Genomic DNA, 23,728 nt, shown 5'->3' with positions numbered 1-23,728 from the left:
CCAGGACAGGCAACCCCATCAGGGATGGATTGACACTAGAGGGGTGGTGATCCCTTTTTTGCTTTTCTTTTTCTTCTTTCTTGTCCTCCCTTTTTCTCTTTTCCTTTATTTAATTCATCTCTCCCTTTTAAATGAACCTATTTCTCTTTTCCCTTCCGGCCTGCCCCTTGATCCAAGATCCACTGCCATGTGCTTAATCTTTCTTTTCTCTTTAGTCTACCCTTTTTTATCTAAACCCCACTGCCATGCACCTATATAGTAGGTCAGGGACTAAAATACCAACTTTTATTCCAAGTGCATAATTCACCAATAACACTCTATGCTTGTTTGCAGACTCTCTGACTTCTGTCATTCTTTTGGACCAAGGAGCATTTTTGAATCTTAAGTACTTCTTTCCCTTAAGGGTGGGTCAGCACACTCAGGCAAATAGTTTTCATAACAATGTTGATCTTCTCCAGCTTGCTTTTACATGTTCCTGTTTCTGTTTGCAGTTAAGAGCCTTTAAATGATAAGAAAATTTTGTTGTTTTGGTTTTGATTTACCTGAAAGACAGCCAGTCAGTGACAGAAACAGCAAGAGTTTCCATGACAACCACATCCTTGGTCACAAAGGTCCTTCCGTCCCTCTTTGTGCAGTTGTTAGCAACGTTGACGTTTCTTAATTAAAGCTTAGCCTAGTGGGACAAAGACAGATCTCTGTTAGGAAAATTAAAAATATCTCTCAATAATATGACAAACAATTCAAGAGACGAAGTTGATCCTAGTGCAATTAAAATCCTAGTTCCAAAGGTCTCTGTATGCACAGGAACAGGTATCCTGACAGACACTCAGAGAGATCTTGTTCCAGTAGTTAACAGTGTTAATAGCTCAAATGTCTGTGGCAGTGCTCTGCATGAATATATATACATATTTATATGGATATCACCCTAAAACTATATGTCTTGAAGCTTTGAATTTCCAAAAAGCCAAGCTAAGGAGATAGTACACATATCTTTCACAGCAAATATATTCAAAGCACATAGCTTGATGTGCTCATACTTTCCTGAAAGTGGTGTGTTGATTTTTGGTATAAAGTGTTTCAAGTGGAAGTGTGGGTTAGATGAGTGGATGGACAGTGAAGTGTATTGAGAATTGGCTGGAGGTCAGAGATCAGTGTTGTGACCAGTGGTGCAGAGCCTAGTTAGAGCCCTGTAGCTCACAGTGTTCCCCAAGGATCGGTACTGGGTCCAGTCTTGTTCAACTTATTAATCAGCCACCCTGGATGAATGTAACTCTCAGTAAGCTGCCTGATGATACAGATCTGGGAGGGGTAGCTGATAGCCCAGAGGTCTGTGCAGCCCTTCAGAAGGGCCTCAACAGTCTTGAGAGATGAGCAGAGAAGAACTGCCCGAAGGTCAACAAGGGCAAATGAAGGGTCCTGCACCTGGGGAGGAATAACCCCAGTACAGGCTGGGGGCCAACCTGCTGAAAAGCAGCTCTGCAGGGAAGGACCTGGGGGTCCTGGTGGCTGGTGGACAATACACTGTCCATGAGTCAGCAGTGGGCCCTTGTGGCCAAGAAGGCCAGAGGGATCCTGGGTGCATTAGAAAAAGCATTGCCAGCAGGTCAAGGGAGGTGATCCTGCGCCTCTACTCAGCCCTGGTGAGGCCATATGTGGAGTGCTGCATCCAGTTCTCGACTCCTTAGTACAGGAAAGACAAGGAAGTACTGAAGAGGGTTCAGCTGAGGGCTGTGAAGATGAGGAGGAGAGTGAAGCATCTCTCATGAGGGAAGGCTGAGAGAGGTAGCAGGGCACTGGAACAGGCTGCCCAGAGAGGTTGTAGAGTCTCCTTCTCTGGAGAAATTCAAGACCCTCCTGGACACAATCCTGTGCAACCTGTTCCAGGTGGACCTGCTTTGGAAGAAACTTTGAAGTATATATCTGCAGACTTCCCTTTCAAATCCAACCATTATGTGATTCTTTTCCTGAAAGTAATATGTTGGTATATTTAGTATAAAGCATTTAAAAAAAGTTTTAGGAAAATCCAGGCATTTTTACTACTTGCAAACTGGATTGAAATAGATTCATTTCTTCAACTTAACTCAGTGTGTAAAGAATCTACCAATACATTTGAAACAATCAACACTTTCACAGAATATATTATTCATACTCATCTCCTTCTACTATTCCTCGGATTTGTGTTTCCTAACTGTCCCCTGACACGAACATAAATTTTGACATACTTCATCTTTGATCACTGTCCTCTTAGCTATCACTTTAACAACGTCAACAACTTTAACATATTGAAACTCATTTGCATTCAAATGTTTGAAAAGTCCATCCAAAATATGAGAAGTTTCAGCTGGTTTTGTATGAACATAAGTGCACTTCTGGTCTTTGACTTGAAAAACATCAAGTTGCAAACATAAATTTAATTTCTTACATTTAATTAGTCACATCTGTTCAGGAGGATTTTGAGATCCTCTTATTGGAGCCCAAGGAATCTTCAGTCAGTAGAGGCTGTGATCTATAGCTACAAGAGCAATCACACAATAATGAGACAAAGGAGAATTTCCTTTGCTCCCCTATCAAACCCCTTTTGGGGTATATGAGTATATGACTCCTTCAGATTATAACCAGTTTAGTTACATGCCATATTCACTGTTTTGGGGTCTTATTCTCTATGTTAGAACCCTCATAGGAAGACAACAGAGGCAAAGCTCTACACAGTTGTCAGAAATAAAAATATAAATCATGTAAAATGTAAAAGTAGGTTCCTGCCATATTATTCCATTTCAACTGCTCTCTGAGCATCTCTAGTTGTAACCAGTTTTGACAGTCTTTCCATCGTATATAGAGAGACACAGTGTGAGCACAAGATGACAACATCTGTTTAGGTTGCTGGTAGTTATTCCCGCAACAATATAAAGGTGTAGCTTGTCAGCTTTCATTTAAACAGCATAGCAGGTATGCTTTTCAATACAGATAAAAAAATCCCGTTTAGGATTTGTACTTCCTTTCAGGTAACACAGACCAGGAAAACTTAATATTGGATGTACACATCAATATAAGCAACCCTGAAAGAGAACACAACAATCTGGTAGACAAGTGACTTTCCACATAGAGCCTGTAACTCATTTAAACCTCCACAGGAAACCTCCTCAATTAATTATTAATGCCTTCTGCCTTTGTCTTTCACTTCAGTGATAATCTGCTTTTCAGTCACTGTGTTTCTTTGGTTAGTGAATTATCTCATTCAGCATTCTTTGCTGGCCAGGCCTTTGGGAAATAAGTATTTTCATTAAAATTTAAATTTTTCCCTTATGACCATATCTGTTAAAGAGAGTAAAGCAGAGATTCCTCCCCCTGCCCCCAGCTTTATTACTTTTTCTTCTTCCTCTTTTACTCACTTCTTTTCAGCTACTTTTATAACAGTGCAACACAGAAATTATTTTAACTTAATGATTTTTTTGTTGCTTGAACAGGAAAAAATATACCAAATTTTCCAGCATTACAGTGTGAGATTACTGTTGCTGTTATTATTACCAGGTATTATTGTGCCTATTGGGTCAGACCGTTAAAAATAATAATAACAAGGGTTGTGATTGGTAGAACAGAAACGGGATGAAAAATAACTGGAGCCAAACAATGGGAACATCAAAATAAAAGATGGACTTATACACATTTCTCTTTGCAGTCTTGAAACATGATGATTTTTAACTTTCTGTGAAAAAGAATTTTTTTAATTAATGTCTCATTGAAGGCAATAAAGTTATCACAAACTGTGTCAGATAAGGAGCCCATAGCTGAATAGCTGAATAGCTATAATAACTTTTACGTCACAACCCTACGTAACCTGTACCTATCAGCATAATATGTACTTCAGACCAGTTACACAGGAATATTAAAATGTAAAACCAGAGCACAATGACAGGGAGACAATCTAATTTAAGTCATGGATGTTGGACAATGGCCTTCCTTGGATATTTGTTGTATAAATATGTTGGCTGATCTCAGTAGAAGAATTGCTAGCAAAACAAGCAAGGGGAAAATATGCCACTGCATAGCTTTTTAAAAATCCCCATAGAAATCACAATTATTGTCGTAATGAAAGGATTTTGCATGTCTACCTAATTTTTCTATATTTCTTGTTTCTTCTAGGATAGTTGGCTAACACTTGACTGGCCATATGGATAAATGAAATGCATAGCAACATAGTAGGGTTAATGAACATCTACGGGTTGGGGAGTACAGTTCATGCAGACTGACAAAGACATTGATATTGCATGTATAGGGCTGTCACATGGCATGTGGGATAATAAAAAAGGTACTTTGTAGGAAATAATATGGCTAAGAGGATGAAAAAGCTGTATTTAATAAATAGAGGCAGATAGTCTAATTTCTGCTCTAGATTTAATGAAGGAATGTTACTCCTGACTTTACTATCAGTAGTTGTCATCTATCTTTCTGATGACTAAGCTCTCACTTTTAGACAGATGTGTGATTGAAGAATTCCTTTATGCTTATAGCAGAAAGATCAAAGCTGCACTAAATCAGAGGGGTGTCTTCTTTCTGACTAAAGATAAAAAAAAAAAAAAGAAAGGGTGTTATTGCTGAAAAGAACCTAATGAATATTTTCTTAAATCTTGTAAGAAAAATCTCCTACTTAAAACTGGCTTATTCTAAAAGAAGTTTAAGGGCATATATATCAGCAGTATTCAGTTGTTCTTGGTTTGAAAATCTTGCTAATTTTATGTTTTGTTTTGGTTTTTTTTCACCCCTTACTATCCCAGAATGAGGAATACTTTAAAAAAAAAAAATTACATATACAGAATATACAGTAAGTTACTAATGTAAAAGAACACAGCTAAGGATGCTAAAGATGCTGCTTAAAAGGACTTTAAAATAATTTCAGCTAAACAGTATTTGTTTTTTCCCTGAACTATAAATTTGGAGCTCACAAAAATCCAAATAGCTTGTCTGGAACATTTTCTTGGCTTCATTGATAATTCAGTGCAAGAAATGAAAATTAAATTGTCCAGAATACATCATTTTTTACAGATGTCATTAGCATAATAGCATGAGTTGACAAAGTTCTACAGTCAGATTTTTAATTTAAAGATGCACGGTCTACCATTTCTTGATTTCTTTTTATATCCTGTCCTGTTCTTATTCTGGTTTGTTTACAATATACACAGTTTCAGTAACTTATTTTTTTCCTAATATCAAGGACTTGAATTTTCCCTGAAGGCAATTTGTATAAAACAGTGATCTAAAATAAATATGTATATATAAATATGTATAATGTATATAATATGCAGCAAGTAATTTATCTAACTTCTTTTTCTGCACAAAAATTAGAAAGTGCAGTTTTCAATTTCCACATGGTACTACCCATGGTCCTTTGTTTTCCCCAGGATTTCTGCCAAATTACTTTTGCAATTTGTTTTAATTCTGTGTGTTTACTGTAGAAAACTTATTAAAGCCCTCACCATTCAGTATGTTTTAATGAATTGCTTTAGCTGGTAGTGACAGGGTAGATATTTTCTCATGGTTCTGACTCCTAATAGAATTTGTGAATACTGAGAACATGAGTACTAATTCGGTGCTGTCACCTCTAATGTGCAAGAGGCTTGAACCAGATACAGTAAAATCATGATCTTTCTAAAGATGATAATAGCATCTACTATCATTAATGCTTGTTTTCTGGCACTTATGATAAATTTAAATGCAACTGCAAGGATCTGTTCTTTTTTTAATTAAAATAGTTATAAAACAAAGCCTTTAGCACAGATACCCTGATACTGATATCAAAGTGCTTTCTTCCATTATCACTACCTAATATCCCTTTTTCTATCATATGCATATTTATCCATTTACCTGTAGCAACAAGAAAGAGATGATTGCTTAAATCCACATCCTCTCCCAAAGCAGTCTAACAAGTCTTTGTCTCTACAGTGACTTCACTTCTCAAAGGATGCGACTTGTCACAAAAATAAAAGTTTTCTCTGTAATATTTTTCCGATATCAATATATATATCAATATATATTGGAGGAAAGTTCAAATTATTTCATTCTCCTTTTCCTTTCAAAAAAGGAACATGCTCACAGGTAATGAAGAAGTAACACCAGTGATAAGCAATTCTGATGTTCTAGATAGACTTGGAAGAGCAGGAACTGAAAAGAACTAGAAATTGAGCCATTCCCACCCATACATCCAAATAGAAAGAGAAAGAATAGCATATGCTATGAAAAACAAATATACTTGCATTGTTTTAGTTAGTATTATTAGGAAATACTTTTCCTCACATTTATTAAGTGGAGGATGTTGGCATAAGGTGCAATGAAACTGCTAATAATATTCCTTACTTCAGGTGGCAAACCTGTGAAATCAACAAATGCAACAAGCTAAGTACCACTGACTAGGGTTTCTATAAAAGGCTTGTTATAGTCCTGGAAGAAGAGAGAGGTCTAACTGAAGATACTGTTTAAAGTACTTGTACACTTTAAAGTCTTCTAAAGAACACCAAAGTTTCTCTCCCTCCCTGCACAACCTCTACTGCAATCTGGCCTTCGAAGATATGAATGGAATTGTTGCAGACAGCAATTCAGCCTGTCTTCCTTGCTCCCATGAGTATCAGACCTGAAATGCTCAGTCCTTGGAGAATTAGAGGCCTTAGAAAATCAAGGGCTCAGATATTACAAAGTTGATAATGAACAGTGGAAGTAGCTGGGCTGGAAATTTTTAAACAGAGCTTGTCTGCAGAGATCTCCCTAATGAATACTTACATACAAAGTTAACTAATAGGCCACGATTATTACAGACAGTGGTTATACAGAATATAAATAACCTTGACTGAGTTCATGTCCCTTCTTGCTTTCAATAAGGAATTAATTTTTTCAGTCCGAAGTCTTTTTGACAATACTATTTATAAAATGGCTGAAATTTAATGAAAACATATTAAGTTAATATTTGATAACAGTCATACCGTAGACACTTTTACAATTAAATGTCAGTGAAATTTATTATAGAACAAATGAAAGTGAAATGATATTAAGCTAATGTAAACAGCAAGGCATCTTGTAGGATTGATTATCACCCCAAGGGAAGATAATTTATTTTCAAGTTTTAGTAATTGTTCAAACTATTGTAAAGAAAATTTAATAAAAGACAAGCTTTAGCAGTTAAATAAAACAATTTCAGAGTTGTTTTATGAACACTCAATTTACTGCTAAACACATAAAAAGTTTCTTCTGCAGTGGAACCTTTCCTTGTCAAGTTCCTTCTGGTGAGCAACCAGGACTTTCAATATCTAAATTTTTTTATAATTTTTTTTGTGTTATATTTTTTTGGTTGGTTGGTTGGGTTTTTTTGTTTGTTTCTGGAGTTTTTTTGAGTTTTGCTGTTGTTGGTTTTTTTATTCATATTAATAACAATTTGAAAGACACCAGTCCAGTTCTAAGAGGAAGCATGGAATGCTCCTCTACAGAAAGGATCAAATTAACTCTTTCTGAAATAATGTTCAATCACAATTTCTATACTGGTGAATCAGCATCTGAACTACTGCTCCAAAAAAACAAACTAAAATATTTGATTGCTAGTGCCGAATAAGTATCTCAAAATGCCTATGAGTCCAAGAGATTCTGAATTATTCAGATGAATCAAACCTGTTTGGAAAGCTGTGCACAGTACCCATAAAATAAAAAGTTAATATTGTATTAATATTGTATTAAATATTGATTATTTTCTAGTATTTGAATATATTTGCACATACATATTTAAAATAGAGAATCTGTATGTAAGAGGCAGAATGTCTCCCTTTCCAACTTTTCAACCAGTTGGCCGCATTTGCATCATGTTTAATACAATTTTTTAAACCAAATCCACCATTAATATGTCTAGAGGAGATTTACAAAATCACTTGACCAAGAAGGCTGGTTTATGCTGAATTATTTGAGGGATTGTTCAATGTTATTTCCTATAGGAACTAGATCCTCTTTGGCATTCTCACTGCAAATCAGACATAAGAGATCTTTGTGTGCTCAGGTGAAGAGGAAGATGGCAGAAAGAGTTCTCAGCTTCTCTAAACCAGCAAAAGTGAGGTGCTGCTATTCGGCAACATTCACTTGAATTAGGTGTGAAAAAAACTAGAGTACTGCTCAGGCAGTCAAGTACCCTGAGGTACTGGGTGCTGAGAAGTGTTAAAACCATGGGCTCCTGTCTACTTGTAGGCATTGAGGCAGCTTCAACATACTACTCCCACTACATGGCATGGTCCTGTTCTCTGGTGAATAAAATACTTGTTGAAAGAGGCCTTCTGAGAAGGAAAGCAGTAGAATTAATTCTGTTTTTTCCCACCTATTTGCCAATCAGACTGACAGCTTCTAAAATTCAGCTTACATTTCAAAGAACAAGAAGCTGATGGGGATGAAACAGTTTAAAAAGCCTTGCTCTCTCACTTAGGATTGTGAATGCAATACAGATTCACTTAGCAGCACGATTTTCCAGTTTCTTAAAGCTTGGGCTGAAAGTAATAAAGATTTGCTCACAAGTACCACAGTTAAGCTGTTTGGTTTCTTGTATGAACTTTATGAACAGTCATTTCTTCAAGTCTCACAAGCTGTCATTACACACTCTTCAATTTTTCTTTTAGTTCTGCCAATATTATTCACATCTAGTAGGAAAAAAGAATAAAGGAGAAAATTTTGTATAATTTGACACTTTGGAAATGAAGTATATAAGCTCTCTTGTTAGTAAATGAAGAGGAATAGAAAACCTGAAGGAAAATTAATTCAAAGATTTTTGACAGTTATTTTGAAGTGAGATGAACAACCTCATTCTTTTTGCTAACTGTGATGGAAACCTGTTTGCAGCAGAAGCCTAGACAGATATCCTAGATTATTCAATTAAATTTCAGATGGCAAAAGCTGAGTGATAGCAGTCTTCACTTGTTTTTTTCCAGTGTTATGGAAATTTCAACTGCATGTGGAAAATTCAACTGGTCATTTAACTTCCAATCTCAGTGGTATTACAATAAAATCAGCCTTCATCTGTTATAGCAATTTCTTGGTATTTTGCTTTAATTATTCAGGAAATATATTTAAGCATTTAATAATAAGTGTAAGAGATGCCTCAGAGAACTTGAGAAGTTCAGGGAGAAACTATATAGAATTGTGAGTCATGTTAGTAACCTGCTCTCAATCTGCACTCTTTGTATTAGACTTGATTTATTTGCAATGAAAAGTTGCAGGGAAAAAGGCATACTCTTATGCTACTTTTTTTAGGCCCATTGTTTATTTCCAAATTCCTCTGGGAGGTCATAATATGTGTCAGTGTAATCACATCTGGAGATGATCTCTTCTCTGCCAAGTGGAGGGATTAAGGACAATGACAGGACCAGCAAGACACTGCAGTTATTTTGTCTCTCAGCTGCACTTGGTAGAACTATCACTATTATATAAAGACCAGCTCATCTTGGTCTCTCTTCTGCAGCAGCCGACTACTACCAAGAGGGAACATGACTGCAGTCAAATAAATATCCTTGACTGCCCCTTGCATTTAGTACATCAGCCAGCATAAATAGGCCTAGCTTCAACCTTCCACTTAATGCAACTGCCAGACTTATGATATTATGCCTTTTAATAACACACAACAGGATCCTCACTCATCTCTCTACAAGGATATAAACCCCTGCAGATGGTTTGTACTGCTTTGATGTAGTGGCCACAATCTTTCCATGGACCTGTAAAATTGAACTCATTTCTGTTCTCTCTTCCAAGAAAAATCAGCTCTGGCATACCAGACTATATTGTGCACCAGCATGTTCAATATTATTCATGAAAAGGATCAGTAAATTTTCTGTGCCTCAGATGTGAGATCCTGTGCACTTTATAAGGAAGGTGCAGGGAAGGGTCCCAAAGATGTGTTAAGGAAAAGCAGGATCCTTCAATACCCTACTTGCCTCCTACCTATGGGCTTCATGCGATGCTGTCAGCCTGTCAGGAGGACACTCATCTGCAAAGGATGTAGGCTACATGTGCTGAGTGCAAGACGCTGTTCCATGTGTAGAGTGGATGGGAGACACAAAGAGAGGTTTATGTGCAAAACAAGTGTGTGTGAACAATCTGTCAGTGCATGTGTGGTAAAAGTCTGCCTCAAAGCCAATGCACAAATTAGAAAAATGACAGTTCTATAAAAAAAAAAAAAAATATTGTGACATATTATTCGAGTTCTGAGTTATTACCTGTGTTAGTCACTGCTGCAGATTTCATACTAGTTCAGCCCCCAGGTTTAGGTAACAAGACCATTTTTAGTCAACTATTTTATTTTATCATGATATATAATGAAATAAATACAAAATCTTAGCTGAAAAGTTCCATCTAATCACAGAATCATAGAATCACAGAATCATTTAGGTTGGAAATCATTTTGCTTCCCAGAGAAGTTGTGGATGCCCCATCCCTGGAAATGTTCAAGGCCAGGTTGCATGGGGCCCTAAGCAACCTGGTAGAGTAAAAGGTGTCCCAGCTCATGGCAGTGGGGTTGGAAATCGGGGATCTTTAAGATCCCTTCCAACCCAAACCTTTCTATGAATCTATGATTCTGTGGAAAGACCATTGAATGCAACAATAAACATAACACAGGCATTACATCTTGAATTCAAGAAGTCAGGCTAGACATTTCCTAAGCTTAAGACACACAAGTCACTTTAGACACTTTTGGAAGCAAGTCTTAACACTGAAGTGTATTTTAAAAACACTGAGTATATTTTTTTAAACTATACATCTAATTCAATTCAAACTATTCAGACAAACAAAAATAAATAAAAACACTGTTTAGATTATTGCAGTATACAATCTCATTACAATTAATAGTTGTCACATCTTAGGACAACAAAGAGTTTATTTAAAATACAATAAAATGACATCTTTGGAACTTAGAGCAACAGATAAAGATGTAGAATTTGAAAATGCATCTGTAAAAGCAAAATTAGTTAGGAGAAGATACCTAAAACACTCAGTTGTTGTTCTGTAATGATTGTGATGGTTTAAATGTTAATAATTTTGTTCTTAGCTATGTTCTATTTGTAATGTTGCAATGCATTTTTTAACTGGCATACTGAAGAATATTAATGATGCAGCAAATTGACTGGTGCTACAGAGATGTAGCTGGTTTTTTTATGAGCATATTTAATTGCACATGTTTCTTAAGTTTCTAATTACAACCAGTACTAAAAGTGTCTAGATGCTTAAGGATGCATTTTTATATTTAAACATACTTCATTATTATTACTTATATGGCAGATAGTTCACTAAGATATAATGATAGGATATTAAAGTGGATTAGAAATCTCATTATTAAAACACAAGCTTGTCTGAATAAAAAGGAAAAAAAAAATAAAGTACTCTAAGTGGAATAAGCACCTCTTCATTTTCTTTCACAAATCTCATTTTATTACGAGCTAAATGTCAGAGACATAAAGACGTAACTGCTGGCATGATCCCATCAGGGAGGTTTCTATCTGTTATCATATGGTATTCAACATTAGTTCTTCACAGATTTTAAATAAAGCCAGTGAACTTTACTACGGGCTCAAATTTCAACCAAATATATTTTAGCCTATCTAGAGGTGGTTTGTTTATTTTTAAATAGTAAGATACGACTGCAATCAAATAACATTTGTTCTTGTATTTTAACTCAGCATTAGGGCAGACACCAATTATGAAATTGTGCTGTCAGGTTACCCCTCTAAGGGCAGGCACACACTTCATGTTTTCTGTGGCAAATTGAATTTGACATTTAATTTGAAGCCTTGGACACCATAATGTAAAACCTTCTTCAGTATTAGTGATAAAGCATGAAGGCATACATCCTGCCTGGCTCTTTTAAATAGTCCTTTCCATGTAACTATGGCCTTCATTATTTTTTATGGGGATAGTTTTCCTGATCTTTAAAGGAAAATCCCAGTAAATGTTTAGAATCACAGTAGCACACAACTAGAGCATTTCAGGTTTCTTCACAGATTCAGATAAGTGATCAGACACAATTAGAGGAATCCTTAGTATAGGTCTTAGTAGGTGGTGGTTCCACCACTTCCTCATTTGTTTATTCCTCAGAAGATAACTTAATTTTACATTGCAAAAAAGTGTGCTAATAGTAGTTGCAAGACCTTTATTGGTAGAAGATTAATTTTTTTGCAGAGATTTCTATGTAAGTTGGCAGGCCTTCCTTTAACACATTTTAGAGTATTGAAATGTAATATTTTCAAGAAGCAGCCAAAATTCTTCCTTCCTTGACAGAATACACAGTTTTAGGATCAAAAATTACGAATTTCATAACCTGAAAGTCCAGAGGCTGGTTTGGTACAGCTGCAAATATAATCTAGTCAGGATTTCTGGGTTAACCACCCCCTTGGAGGCTACCACTACAGATTAAAAAAAACCCCAATGAACAAAAAAACCAAACAAAACCACAACAAATACAAACACCCCCTTCAAAAAGCAAAACAAAACAACAGCAACAAAAAAATCAAAACCAAAAAGCCAACACCAAACCAACCAACCAACCAAAACCACCTTAGAACTGTTCCCTTCCCCTGTAAGCTTTCACATTGCAACAGCCACGAATTAAGCTGTGAAACATGGTTCAGAATCAGGCCCAGAGGCTCCAGCCATAGAGTACTATGTAACAAATATCAGATATCTGCGCTGTTCAATATTTGTACACAAATATAATCCAGCCCAAATAGGAGAATGTTTCTGGTTCATTATCCTGCCCACACAACACATTCAGCATAATATTAATTTTGCATAAACGGGCACTATCTGACCTGCATAAAAGTCAGAAATGATCCAGTTATTTCCCATTTTTTTCCTACCATTTCTACATTCTGTGTCAATTAGATGAAATGTTTTAGTACAATTTTGTGCAGTTGGTATGCTAAAATGGAGTTTACTGTCATGAAGATCAACTGCTTTAGCACTCCCTACAGACTACCAATATTTCCCTAATTATTTCAAGAAGTAGTCAGAGTTCTGTCAGTAGATGGGGAAGGATATCTCCTGAGGTTTTTTCATTTTTGGGCTTTATTTCTGAAATTATTCTTAAATTTTTTTCTGGGGAGAGAACACCCTCCTTAATTAAAAGAAGTCATGAGGCTCTTGCTGGTTTCCAGAGAGCAATGCCATTGATTGTGTTGACAACAACCTATTTCCATTGATCTCAAGCTTTTTCATTCTATCAGAACTTGCAAAAAAACCTTGTCCTTTTCCTTTACCTAGTGAGTTCCAATTGCTGGAACAGAAATTGTAGGTTGTAGGTTGTGTTCACTGACAGATGACAATTTCCTTTTAAATGTTTTTTTTATTGCCTTTTATGAGGGAAGAGAATTTAGAATTTACAAGCGAGAACACAAACTGTGCACAGCTTAGAGTTTACAGCGTGGCACTTTCCTGGCTGTAGAAGACGCTTCACTTTGGTAAATTCATATTGTCTATGAAACACAATCTAAGAATATCAATTCAGCAAAATGCAGTGAAATGTAGTGAAGAAACTATGTACCTTGTGCTGTTAGTGTGCTGAAATTCTGCCACTGCATCATGCAAAAATACAAGCCTGAGGCTACTGGTGCATGCTGGACAAGTGCTGACAAATCCTAATAATCACCCAGAGAAGGCTCTGTCGGGACAGTTTTCAGTCACTTGTTTGACAGGGAGTGAAGTGTCAGTCCCATCACTGCACCTACTTAAGATGAATTCTTTTGTGCTTCTGGAAGATATGTGGAATGATGCCTGCCTTTATTAAAAGTTCAGCCATCCCCTTCCAAGAGACAGGAACCCCTTGGCACAGTCTGATTAGTGCTTGTAAGGGAACCAAGGTGGAATTGAGATAGGAACTGTATGTATGCTTCTCTTCCCTCCCTGATAATTAGTTGGAATCATAAGTGTTTTACAATTCAGTTTCTAACCTCTTCTGCCAAAAAAGAATAGCAGGATGGCTAATAGACAGAGTGCCACTTATATCTGAAAATGAATGCTGTCTCAGGATGCCTTGTAACCTTCCTGCTCTTCTCTACATGTTTTGTGCACAGCAGCAAAGAAAGAGAAGATGCCAAAAGGACATAGGCTTATGTAAAATAAGCTCTCAAACTTAGTCTGATGATGCCTTTTGTTAAATGTGATGCTATACTTTCTATTCTTCTTATCTTGAGTGTTCCCTTAGACTCTAATTATAATAGTTTATCCATAAAAATGAACACGATTTATCTGTGCAACTTAGTACTGTGACAGGTCCCATCACAAAAAATATCTGAGCAATTGCAAAGAGAAAATAAGCCCCAGCATGTTCACTTCTTTTCTTTCCGCTATCCACATTATGTCAGGATATTTTAAAATTATTCAAAATAAAAGAATGAGGATGTCATTAAGTATGATTTTGTAGATTACTTCCGAAAATGGAGAGGCATTGTCTGTGTTTTGAATATTTTTTTAAGTGTAAATAGTGTATTATTTTTAGGTTTTGTATTTATATTTATATGACTCCTTGGTCCCATACAATAATATACTATGGGAGAAAAATTAATATTAATTAAATCAATCAATATATTAATTAATTAAATATAGTGATTAAATTAATTAATCAGATTTTAAATTAAACTAATTTAAGAAATTTAACTAGACTTAATCAAGGACAAAGGGACTTTAGAAATTTGAAAATCCTTCATAGATAATTATACAGGAAAGCAGTCATGTGTTAGCTTGGCCTAAATCCAGTAAACCAGAAGACAAAATCTCTAGTTGTAGAGCCTTCACTTCAGCACTGAAAGTATATAATAAATTATAATCTCCCACCTAAGGAAAATCCAAAACTTAAAACACATGATAGAATAATAACCAAATATGTGGAAACATCTTGCTTATATCACTATTTAATATTTCCAGTAAAGAAGACTCGTAAAGCTTCCAACAGAAAAATCTCTAATTTGAAAAGATTGCCATTAGATTTACTGCACCTTTATTTACACCTTGTTAGTAGTTCAGAAAAATTAGCTTGTGGATGAACAATTATAAATAATTTCTGTGTCAACTTCATGATTATGTGTGTGGATATCTTCTGACAATTTATTCACTAAGAAGAAAGACATTAAGAAACTGAACTGGGCTACAGTCACTCAAAGTGCTCATAATATTTATGGAGATATAAAAGGAGGAAATTAGTCAGTACAAATATTACAGCTGCAAGTGGATATTATTGTCTGTTTCAAGCTTATTTTCAAAAGATACAGGCTGGAAAATGTTTCCTGAAACCTAGAAAACTCATGACCTTCAGAAAAGAGAGTGCACTGGTATTGTGAGGAAATAAATTATGATACAATTAATCCATTTAATAAAATTACTTATTTCCTTGCTATTCCTTGTTTCCAAACAAATTGGGGTGAAGGGGGAAGTTGGATAAGCAAGAGGTGGCAGCAGCTGATGAGAAACTTAGAGACTGATTTCTCCCTGAGAAGGCAGAAGATGGATGTTCCTTCACATCCGTCCCCTTTATGTCTCAAAATTTACTCTGATTATAAGGTATATGGGGGACAGAGGGAAGGAAACTCACCCTTCTCTTAGTGATTTGAGGATTTGCTAAACATATCAGAAGTACCACAGTTTTAAGGAAGATCATTTTCAGAGTTGCAGAGAAAGTGAGAAATAAAGAAAACAAAACAAATCTACGATCTCAGTTTGGTGAAGGGGGAACATTACAAAGGAAAAGCAATCTAAGGACCAGAGAAGAGTCAATGAACCTTTACTTACTCATAAGCTACAGATTTGAACTAGATGGCTCAATTTCATTCTTTTGTATTTTAATTTACCAATTTCCTCAGCTGTTCTCTTACAATGTAAATTTTATGTGACCATCAGTGACTGAGATGAATGATTGAAGTCAGATCATGACATTCTGCCCCCAAGTATTTTCTGTTTTCATAGCACAAGCAGATTAAATATTACAAGATAGCTACAAATCCAAAAATAAATCTGCTGTGTCTCCTATTCCTACATACACTCCTGTAGCCTGTCTTACCCCCAGCTGTCCTTGTTTGTTGGCCTCTACAGGCCAGTCTTTGCCCTAGACTATTTGCATACAATATACTAGAAAGTTAATGTATTATTTGTTGCCCCATTCTTTACTAGCTCTGCTTTTTTCCCTTCCACAAAGAAAACACAAAATTTGGATAAACCAATCGGATTTATAATGTAGTATCACAATAAATGTTCCTGATGTCCCATTTTTTACAGCTTGGTATATATAGAGTAGTTTAAAATAATTGAAAATAAATTAAGAAATTCCACAGACCACCAGGGATTTTTTGGCACCACACTGTCTGATACTGAACCATGCCGTAAGTCAAGTCCCTCTGGATGGGAGAGAATTTGCTGAAAGTCCTTGCAAGGAGTTTCAAAGATAAACTGAGACTTTTCCTGGAGTTTCAATGCTGCCGGACAGTTGTTTATTAAGTCTAATCAGAGGAACAGAGCCACTAGCGTGACCCAGGTACAGCATAGAACACAGAAAAACAGGAGTGAGGCCTCTCTATCAAGATTTACACAGCCTTTTAAAGATATTTCAACCAATAGTTACTAAAAATGTACATTATTTTCACTTTCCTACCAATTATTCAGTAACATGACTAGGGACTGCAGAATTTTCTATCCAATCATTTCAAACTACTTTTACTGCAGAATATGGAGTAGTAGAAGAAGGAGAAGAAGGTCTAGAGAACAACAATCCTCCATTTTGATATTTTTTACTCTTATCTATTTACTACAAAGAGAAGCCCAAAACCTCTATATTTTTCACCCTGTGACAATCTTACAGAGTAGTCTATCACCTAATTCACACCACTGTATTTTCTAGTTCCTGTCTGATCGTTGGTAATTTTTTCCAAGGTTGGAGGTTAAAACAGTGTTGTTCAGGGGGGTAAGAACCCTTAAAAACAGGCAGAGAAATATTCTCGGCACTCCGGGTTCCTGCACTGTCTCTCCTACAGGCATTGCAAAGTTCATCGCATTCCTCTGCCTGCCCCTTCTCATGAAGATAAAATCCATGGCTCTTTCACTCTCTACCATTACCTAGCCATTTGGTTTTCCTAATTCAACAGCAATTAGGTCCAGTCTTGCGTCTGAGATGCATAGCATCATGTAGGGTCACAACAGTCTCCGTTGGCTTGGTCTGGGCAAGTTAGAAGAATTAAGACATGTACATGCAGAGGTACCTGTATGTAGGTGGATATATATACATTAAATTAAACCTTTATGTCTTGCACACTGACAATTAGAACTTGGCAAGACTTTTATTAAACCTAAACATTTCAGTTTAATGCCCAGATGCCCATCCATCTAATATGGTCTTTGTAAAATAATTTTGTTCTATAGTGTTAAAAATGCAAGGCTTTTGTTTGTTTGTTTTTCAGTTTTACCCGAACAATAAAGACAGCAAAACTCATTTGGTTTTTTTGTTGGTTTTGGTTTTTTTCAAAATTATAAGACTTTTATGGATAATAAAGCTGCTGATGTTATTTTTTTAATGTTTAAAAATAATGTTTAAGAATAGTTTTGAGACTCAAATCTCATTTTTAAAGTTAAAAAAATGACAATTAATTTCTCAAAATTCTATGACAAAAAGATTTTCTGGAAATTACTAGAGTAAAATGCCTTCTATTTAAGGCAACTCATTCTACCTACAATCCAGAACAGCAAAAATTGTTTGTTTATTAAAGAACAGATGTGCAAGTAAAAATATTTCTTTTCCCCTGTGTTCAGTTACTCAAACATTTTACTTTTTAACAGAAAAACTTGTCACATAGATATATAAACTTAAAATATTGGAAAGATTAAGGCAAGCTTGGAAGTAAGTGATATATCTGATCATTTATCTTTAAATCAGTGCTTTGGCATATGGAATTACAAAGTATACAGCAGAAAGGCTTTTGTATGGAAACACAATCATAAGCAAGAAAACAAGAAATATGTGGCTATAAAAGAAAGCATTTAAAATGTAATTACTTGACTTTGAATGTTGTGTCTTTGATAGAGGTTTCACTGGGCAGTCACTACCTTCTGCTAAGTAAATTCTTCTGTCTGCTTGTTTAGTCCTTTTGAAAATGAATGAGTCAGAATGAGTTAAAGAGATTATATCATTCATCTGTTTTTTTCAGCAGCAATTTTGATTACAAAAGGCAATCCATACAAAGTCACTGGACATGTTTATCATTTTGTGGGTATATCCTAAAACAGCTGTAAACCTGTTATCACTAACATTCAAACAATATTTTTGTTTTCCACCCTCTTTGCAATATAGAGATATTTCTATGAAGTGCACCAATATTGCTGGTCTTACTCTTCCATTTTAACAATAAAGACAGCTGTTCAAATACAAATTTTCTCTCAGCCCATATTTTTCTGTTGGAGTTACTGGGAGCATGGGCAGACTTTAAAAAGCTCTGTTTAATAATAAATTAAGTGACCTGCAGATAGAGAAATTGAACTTGCACAAAACCCCCTCCTAGAATCATTCTTCAGCTAGTAAAAACTTGTGTGTGCAAATATAAATTTCTTCCTTTTTAAATAAAATATTGGCTTAGCTTGGTAACTTGCTGAGAAATGAATCCAACATAATTCAAGTAAAGTTGTCCATTTTAAGCCTCCCCAAAGCAATATAAAGTGATTTAAACTGATGAGTTTAAAAATCAATTTAATTAACTTAGTAAAATGTACAAAGCAGCTCTAATAATTAGTGAAATCAAGGACATATATAGTCCAAATTTAATTGGTGACTATGTGGGCATTCGTCCACATCATGGTCAGGTTTCTTGATCTATGTGATGGTCATCAGAATTTTGAATGCTCTTATTCAAACTAACACAATTAACATTTAAACCTTCAAGGTGTTTAGCCTTTCCAGAAGCTGAACTGGCTTGCACTTCCTATAATAAAACATGAAGAGACTGTAACTACTTAGTGTACTTCTAATTATTTATTTGTCAGTTAGGTTATAGGCTTTAGTGATTCTTCATAAAGAGTGACTATAAAATTACTGGAGATGTTATAAAGAAGGGTTAAAATAAGGTGTTCTAATAAAACAAAGTATGACTTAAATAACTTCACTAATCAATCCAAGTTCCTGTAAAAATCACACAAAGACTCCTTTTTAATAGAGAAAAAGAAAAAGAAAAAAGCAATCAAAAAACAAAATGACAGCATAGATGAAATATTTTATTGGGTGGCAGCTCCAAAACTGCTCTTTCTTTCATACACATCAGATAATTTATTTAGTCATGAATTAACTGTCATAATAATCTTGAAAAACATATTGTATTGATTATCTTCACTAACACCCAGTGATGACAAACTGCCATTAAAACATGTTTAAAAGTATGTAAGAGTGAGATACAGGAACTAATTTTTTTTAAACTATCTTAGCCACCCACTCACATCACCATGTCTGAATGTCTTTTCTATTAAGAATATCAAGGACTTTCTTTTTATTGTAAAAACCAACACTGAAAAATAGTTCAGCCTTTTAAAAAACTTATTATTATTATTATTATTTTCTAGGAAACATTTTTCCTTAGGCAGGTTGTTAACTTTCTCACTTCTTTCTTACAAATTCCAAGATTGTCTCCATTTTAGCAAATATTCAAGATTTATTTTTGGTCTCAGTAGGGATTGTTATAGATAAGCAAAAATACTCGTGTTTTTCTGGCTGCTCTGGTCAGATCTTCTAATTCTAAACCAGAAACAAGTCTAATTTGGGCACCTGCTCTTTGTTATCAATAATAAACTCTTAACTCTTTTAAAATTGATATTGCTATTCAATCCCCTACTTTGAAAAGCATTTCACAAACTATGCGCATCAAGATGATCAGCAAAAGGAAAAAAAATAAATGAACCATCAAAATGAAATCATAAGGTTGTCCTATCTTCTGTTCTTATTAGCACATTTTTTTTTCTTAATTGAGAGCAGTCATGGAGTTTTTAAGACAGATTTTGTAATCCATGTCACCGTTGTCTTGGATTGTTTCCCTCTACTATTCCTTTAGCAAGAAATTACAACTACAGAGAGTTAAAAATAACATTAGATGATAAAAGCATGAGAAACTGAAGAGAACCTGAACACACTGTATTAAGAGAAAATAAGGCACCTTTAAATGCTATTTTTGACTACAGTTTTATATGGGCTTCTATCACTAAAAATCGTAAGCAGACCAGCTGCAAACATAGCCTCTGGGAGGAAACAAACCCTAACATGATGAATCTCGAGCTATTTTGCCTACCAGTGTTGAGTTACAGACAGCAAGTGTTGACATAACTGCTGCACACACACAGTACCATCTGTGAATAGATACTTCTACACACCTTCCACTACATGACTTCAAACACCCACAACAGCAGCCAGCATGAGCTGTACACATACTCTGGGAAACCTTCTGATCCTGACACATTAGCTACTTTTTACCGGAACTGCAGATCATTCTGTCTTTGGTTCCCAGAAACCCAGTAAAAGGCTGATATTTAACTTGAGAAAATCCTCTCTATGTGTGGGGCTCTACCTCAAAGAGACATATTATACACTAGAGGGACAAGAAAACAATTTATTTACTGCACTACAGCATCAATATTCTGGATTTTAGAAACCATTTCTGAGAATGAACACTAAGCAAACACCTATCTAAATGGACCTGACTAGCATAATTAGCATTTCAGATGTGTGCTCAGGAACATCTTACAGGGTTATACTTTAACTGGACATCTCTAACACATCTTCACTCATTAGTCACATTCTTTTCTCTTTGAAGAATCAAAAATAACTTTGGGGATTTTCTTCAAGCTATGCATATATTTTTCTCATAGTGAGTTTGAGAAGCTGCAGTCCAACATCAGTTTAAGGGGAAATTAAAAACTACTGAAAATCATCAAATGAAACAAAAAATATTGCTCAGCAGCCTTAGAGAGGGAACAATAGAAAATCTAGAGAAAATTGCATCTTTTAGTAGGAGATATGAAGCACAGATCCAGAATCTAAAGATGATATTTAATCCTTAATTGATGTATCCATCCATAGAAATGAAATTTTGCTCTGAAAGCAGATTACCAGATGAGGGTAATTTCCAAATGCTAAAATGTCTGCTGCAACTTAAAGTGTCAGCTGTAACCAGAAGCAGCTATTTACTGTAATCATAACTTGGTACAGTAACATATTGGAAAACATCACTTGAAAAGCTGTCTTAAATGAAGAACTTTATAAACTGAAAAAACTAAATTCTTTATTTTTGCTAAAATGACTGTGTCAATGCATGTAACACTAATTTTTGTCTTTTTTAAAGTACAAGATTAAATAGAAAAAATACAGATCTCATTGTATTACTTAATTGAAGATCTCTTCAAAAGGCCTATTAAAGAAATAGGATACATGACAAATTACTGCCTCCAATTTGTAACAGGCCCCTGCAGTTAGTTTGTATTTGATCTATGAATGAAAACAGAGAAGGTGGAGAACCAGACCAGTCAACAGCTCAGTCTGAGCAAAATAAGCTGTTATTAGGGCATTCTGGAGGAATCTAATTGCCTTCATTCTGATTATGAGGAGAGAGAACTGAACAGACATCTTTACACATTTCAGAAATTAGTAACTCTTCAAAGAAGTAGGAACAGATGGATTAACTTTTCTTGTACTAGCATTTGTCTGCAGAGAGATGCTAGAAGACTGAGACAAATTTCTTCTCCCGCCCTGTTAAAAATATATCAGCGCTTTGTAGGCAAGAGTATTTTCCTTTTCATAATCAATATGAATACTTGTACACAGACTGAGGTAAAGTCATGAAAGTTCAATTTGGGGGTTAAAAACGTGTAAAAAGTTCATAGTGCATTTTCATGAACTTTTTTTATCAATCAAGGAAGCTTTAGCCACTTAACATTGTCATCATTGTAAACAGATTTGTATGGCAGAATTCACACACATGAATCCTCTGCTGTCTTAAAATTAAGATGCTCCAGTTTTTCCAATTAAAATGTGCTAAAAAGGTTAAAGTTATTTTTAAACAAACAAGTGCAAATATTAAAGCTGTAGGAAGAATGAAGGACAAGACCACACACAGGACTATGCATGCACCATTAAAACAAAAGAGGTTGAAAATAGAATATGTTCTAACCAACACTTTTTCAAAGTAGTGAATTATATTACCAGACAACAAGATAAATTGCTATTCAAGACTCAGAAAGAAAAGCCAAACCATGGAATACAAACCATGGAATAGTCAGTTTTCATAAAGAATATATCTTTTTATTTAAAAAAAATCAATAGATTCTTTGAATATGATTAATAAGTAAAAAATATAAAGAAGTAGAATATGTGAATTTTAGAATATATGAATTTGTAGAGTTTATAAACCAAAATTCTAGATTGTCTTGGAGGGCACTATAGTATTTTCATTACTTAGAGATAAAGAGTTTATATGAATGACAGTGCAAATAAAATTTTTCTTGTACTTATTTTTGAGCCAGTAAGTGGTCAAGCAAAATACCAATGAAATTTCTATCAGCCACAGGAAACACCCAGTCTGTAATGCTGGAAGAATTGATGCAATACTCCGAACACTGCAGTTCTGTCCAATCTCAGAAAACACTGCCAGACCTGCATCTTTACAGTAGAGTTTGAGAGATTTATAAAGATATTTGTGAAACAACTTTCTTTATGAATGCAGCTGACAGAAATATATTACTGACAACTGGCAAAACAACAAAATGATATTAAAGGTTTGTAGATCTAACTGAAAAAACTCCAACCAAACAAACAACAAAAAAATCTGCAAGCCAAAAAGTTTTTATGAGAACTTCTACAGTACAAAGAGCCAAAACCTATTGGAGATAAAAACAAGGGACATAAAACAGCCTGCTACAGTTAAGAGTCAGCAAAAGAAGGAATTATTTTTATTTTCACTTATAATTATTTTTATTTACATTTACATTTAGGTCAATGGTGTTTTCATGTTACTTTTCTTTAAAGAAAATTAGCTCACAGTTACTGACCATTTGAAAAACATCAAAACTTTAGACAATTAAAACACTTCAGAATTTCATTCTTGAAGATTATTGTAATAAAGATATTGTTACTACAAAAGTTTGGGGCTTTACATATCTTCTGTCAATTAATCATAAATAAGAGCATAGTTTGGGTTGGGAAAGGACCACTAAGATCATCTCATTCCAACTGCCCTGACATGGACATGGACACCTTCCACTGTGCCAGGTTGGCAGATCCCCATCCAGCTTGGCCTTGAACACTTCAAAGGCTGGGGCATCCTGTCTGGGCAACTTGTCCTGGTGCCTCATCACTCTCACAGGAAAGAATTTCTTCCTAACATCTAGTCTAAAACGAACCCCTTTCAGTTTAAAGCCCTTACCTCATGTTCTATCACTACAGGCCCTTGTTAAAAGTCCCTCTCCAGTTTTCCTGGAGCCCTCTTTAGGTATTGGAAGTGTTTTAAACTCTCCCCAGAGCCTTCTCCAGGATCAAGAAGCCCAGGTCTTTCAGCCCGTCTTCACAGAAGAGATGCTGCAGCCTTCTGATAATGTTTGTAATCCTCTTGTGGACTCACCCCAACAGGTCCATGTGCTTTTCAGTATTATTCGAAATATAGAAATCCCCAGGGAGAGTGCAAAATAGCTGTTTTGTTGTTGCTGAGAGTTAAATGTTATGGAAAAG

At 35.2% G+C, this 23,728-nt stretch overlaps 1 protein-coding gene across 1 annotated transcript in view; it reads right to left on the bottom strand.

Annotated features, from left to right (window-relative positions):
- The window catches only part of LOC108447635 (contactin-5-like), a 219,819-nt gene that overhangs the window by 158,398 nt on the left and 37,693 nt on the right, over positions 1-23,728 (bottom strand). The window contains exon 2 of the mRNA XM_017738189.1: positions 543-673. Within this exon, the coding sequence (XP_017593678.1) occupies positions 543-597 (55 nt within the window). The 5' untranslated portion in view covers positions 598-673. The remainder of the gene's footprint in view (positions 1-542; positions 674-23,728) is intronic.

Source organism: Corvus brachyrhynchos, unplaced genomic scaffold (assembly GCF_000691975.1).
Source record: "Corvus brachyrhynchos isolate BGI_N302 unplaced genomic scaffold, ASM69197v1 scaffold117, whole genome shotgun sequence".
NCBI classification, from domain to species: Eukaryota; Metazoa; Chordata; class Aves; order Passeriformes; family Corvidae; genus Corvus; species Corvus brachyrhynchos.
Note: the sequence above shows the minus strand (reverse complement) of the source record. Positions and strands in the feature narration are given on the sequence as shown.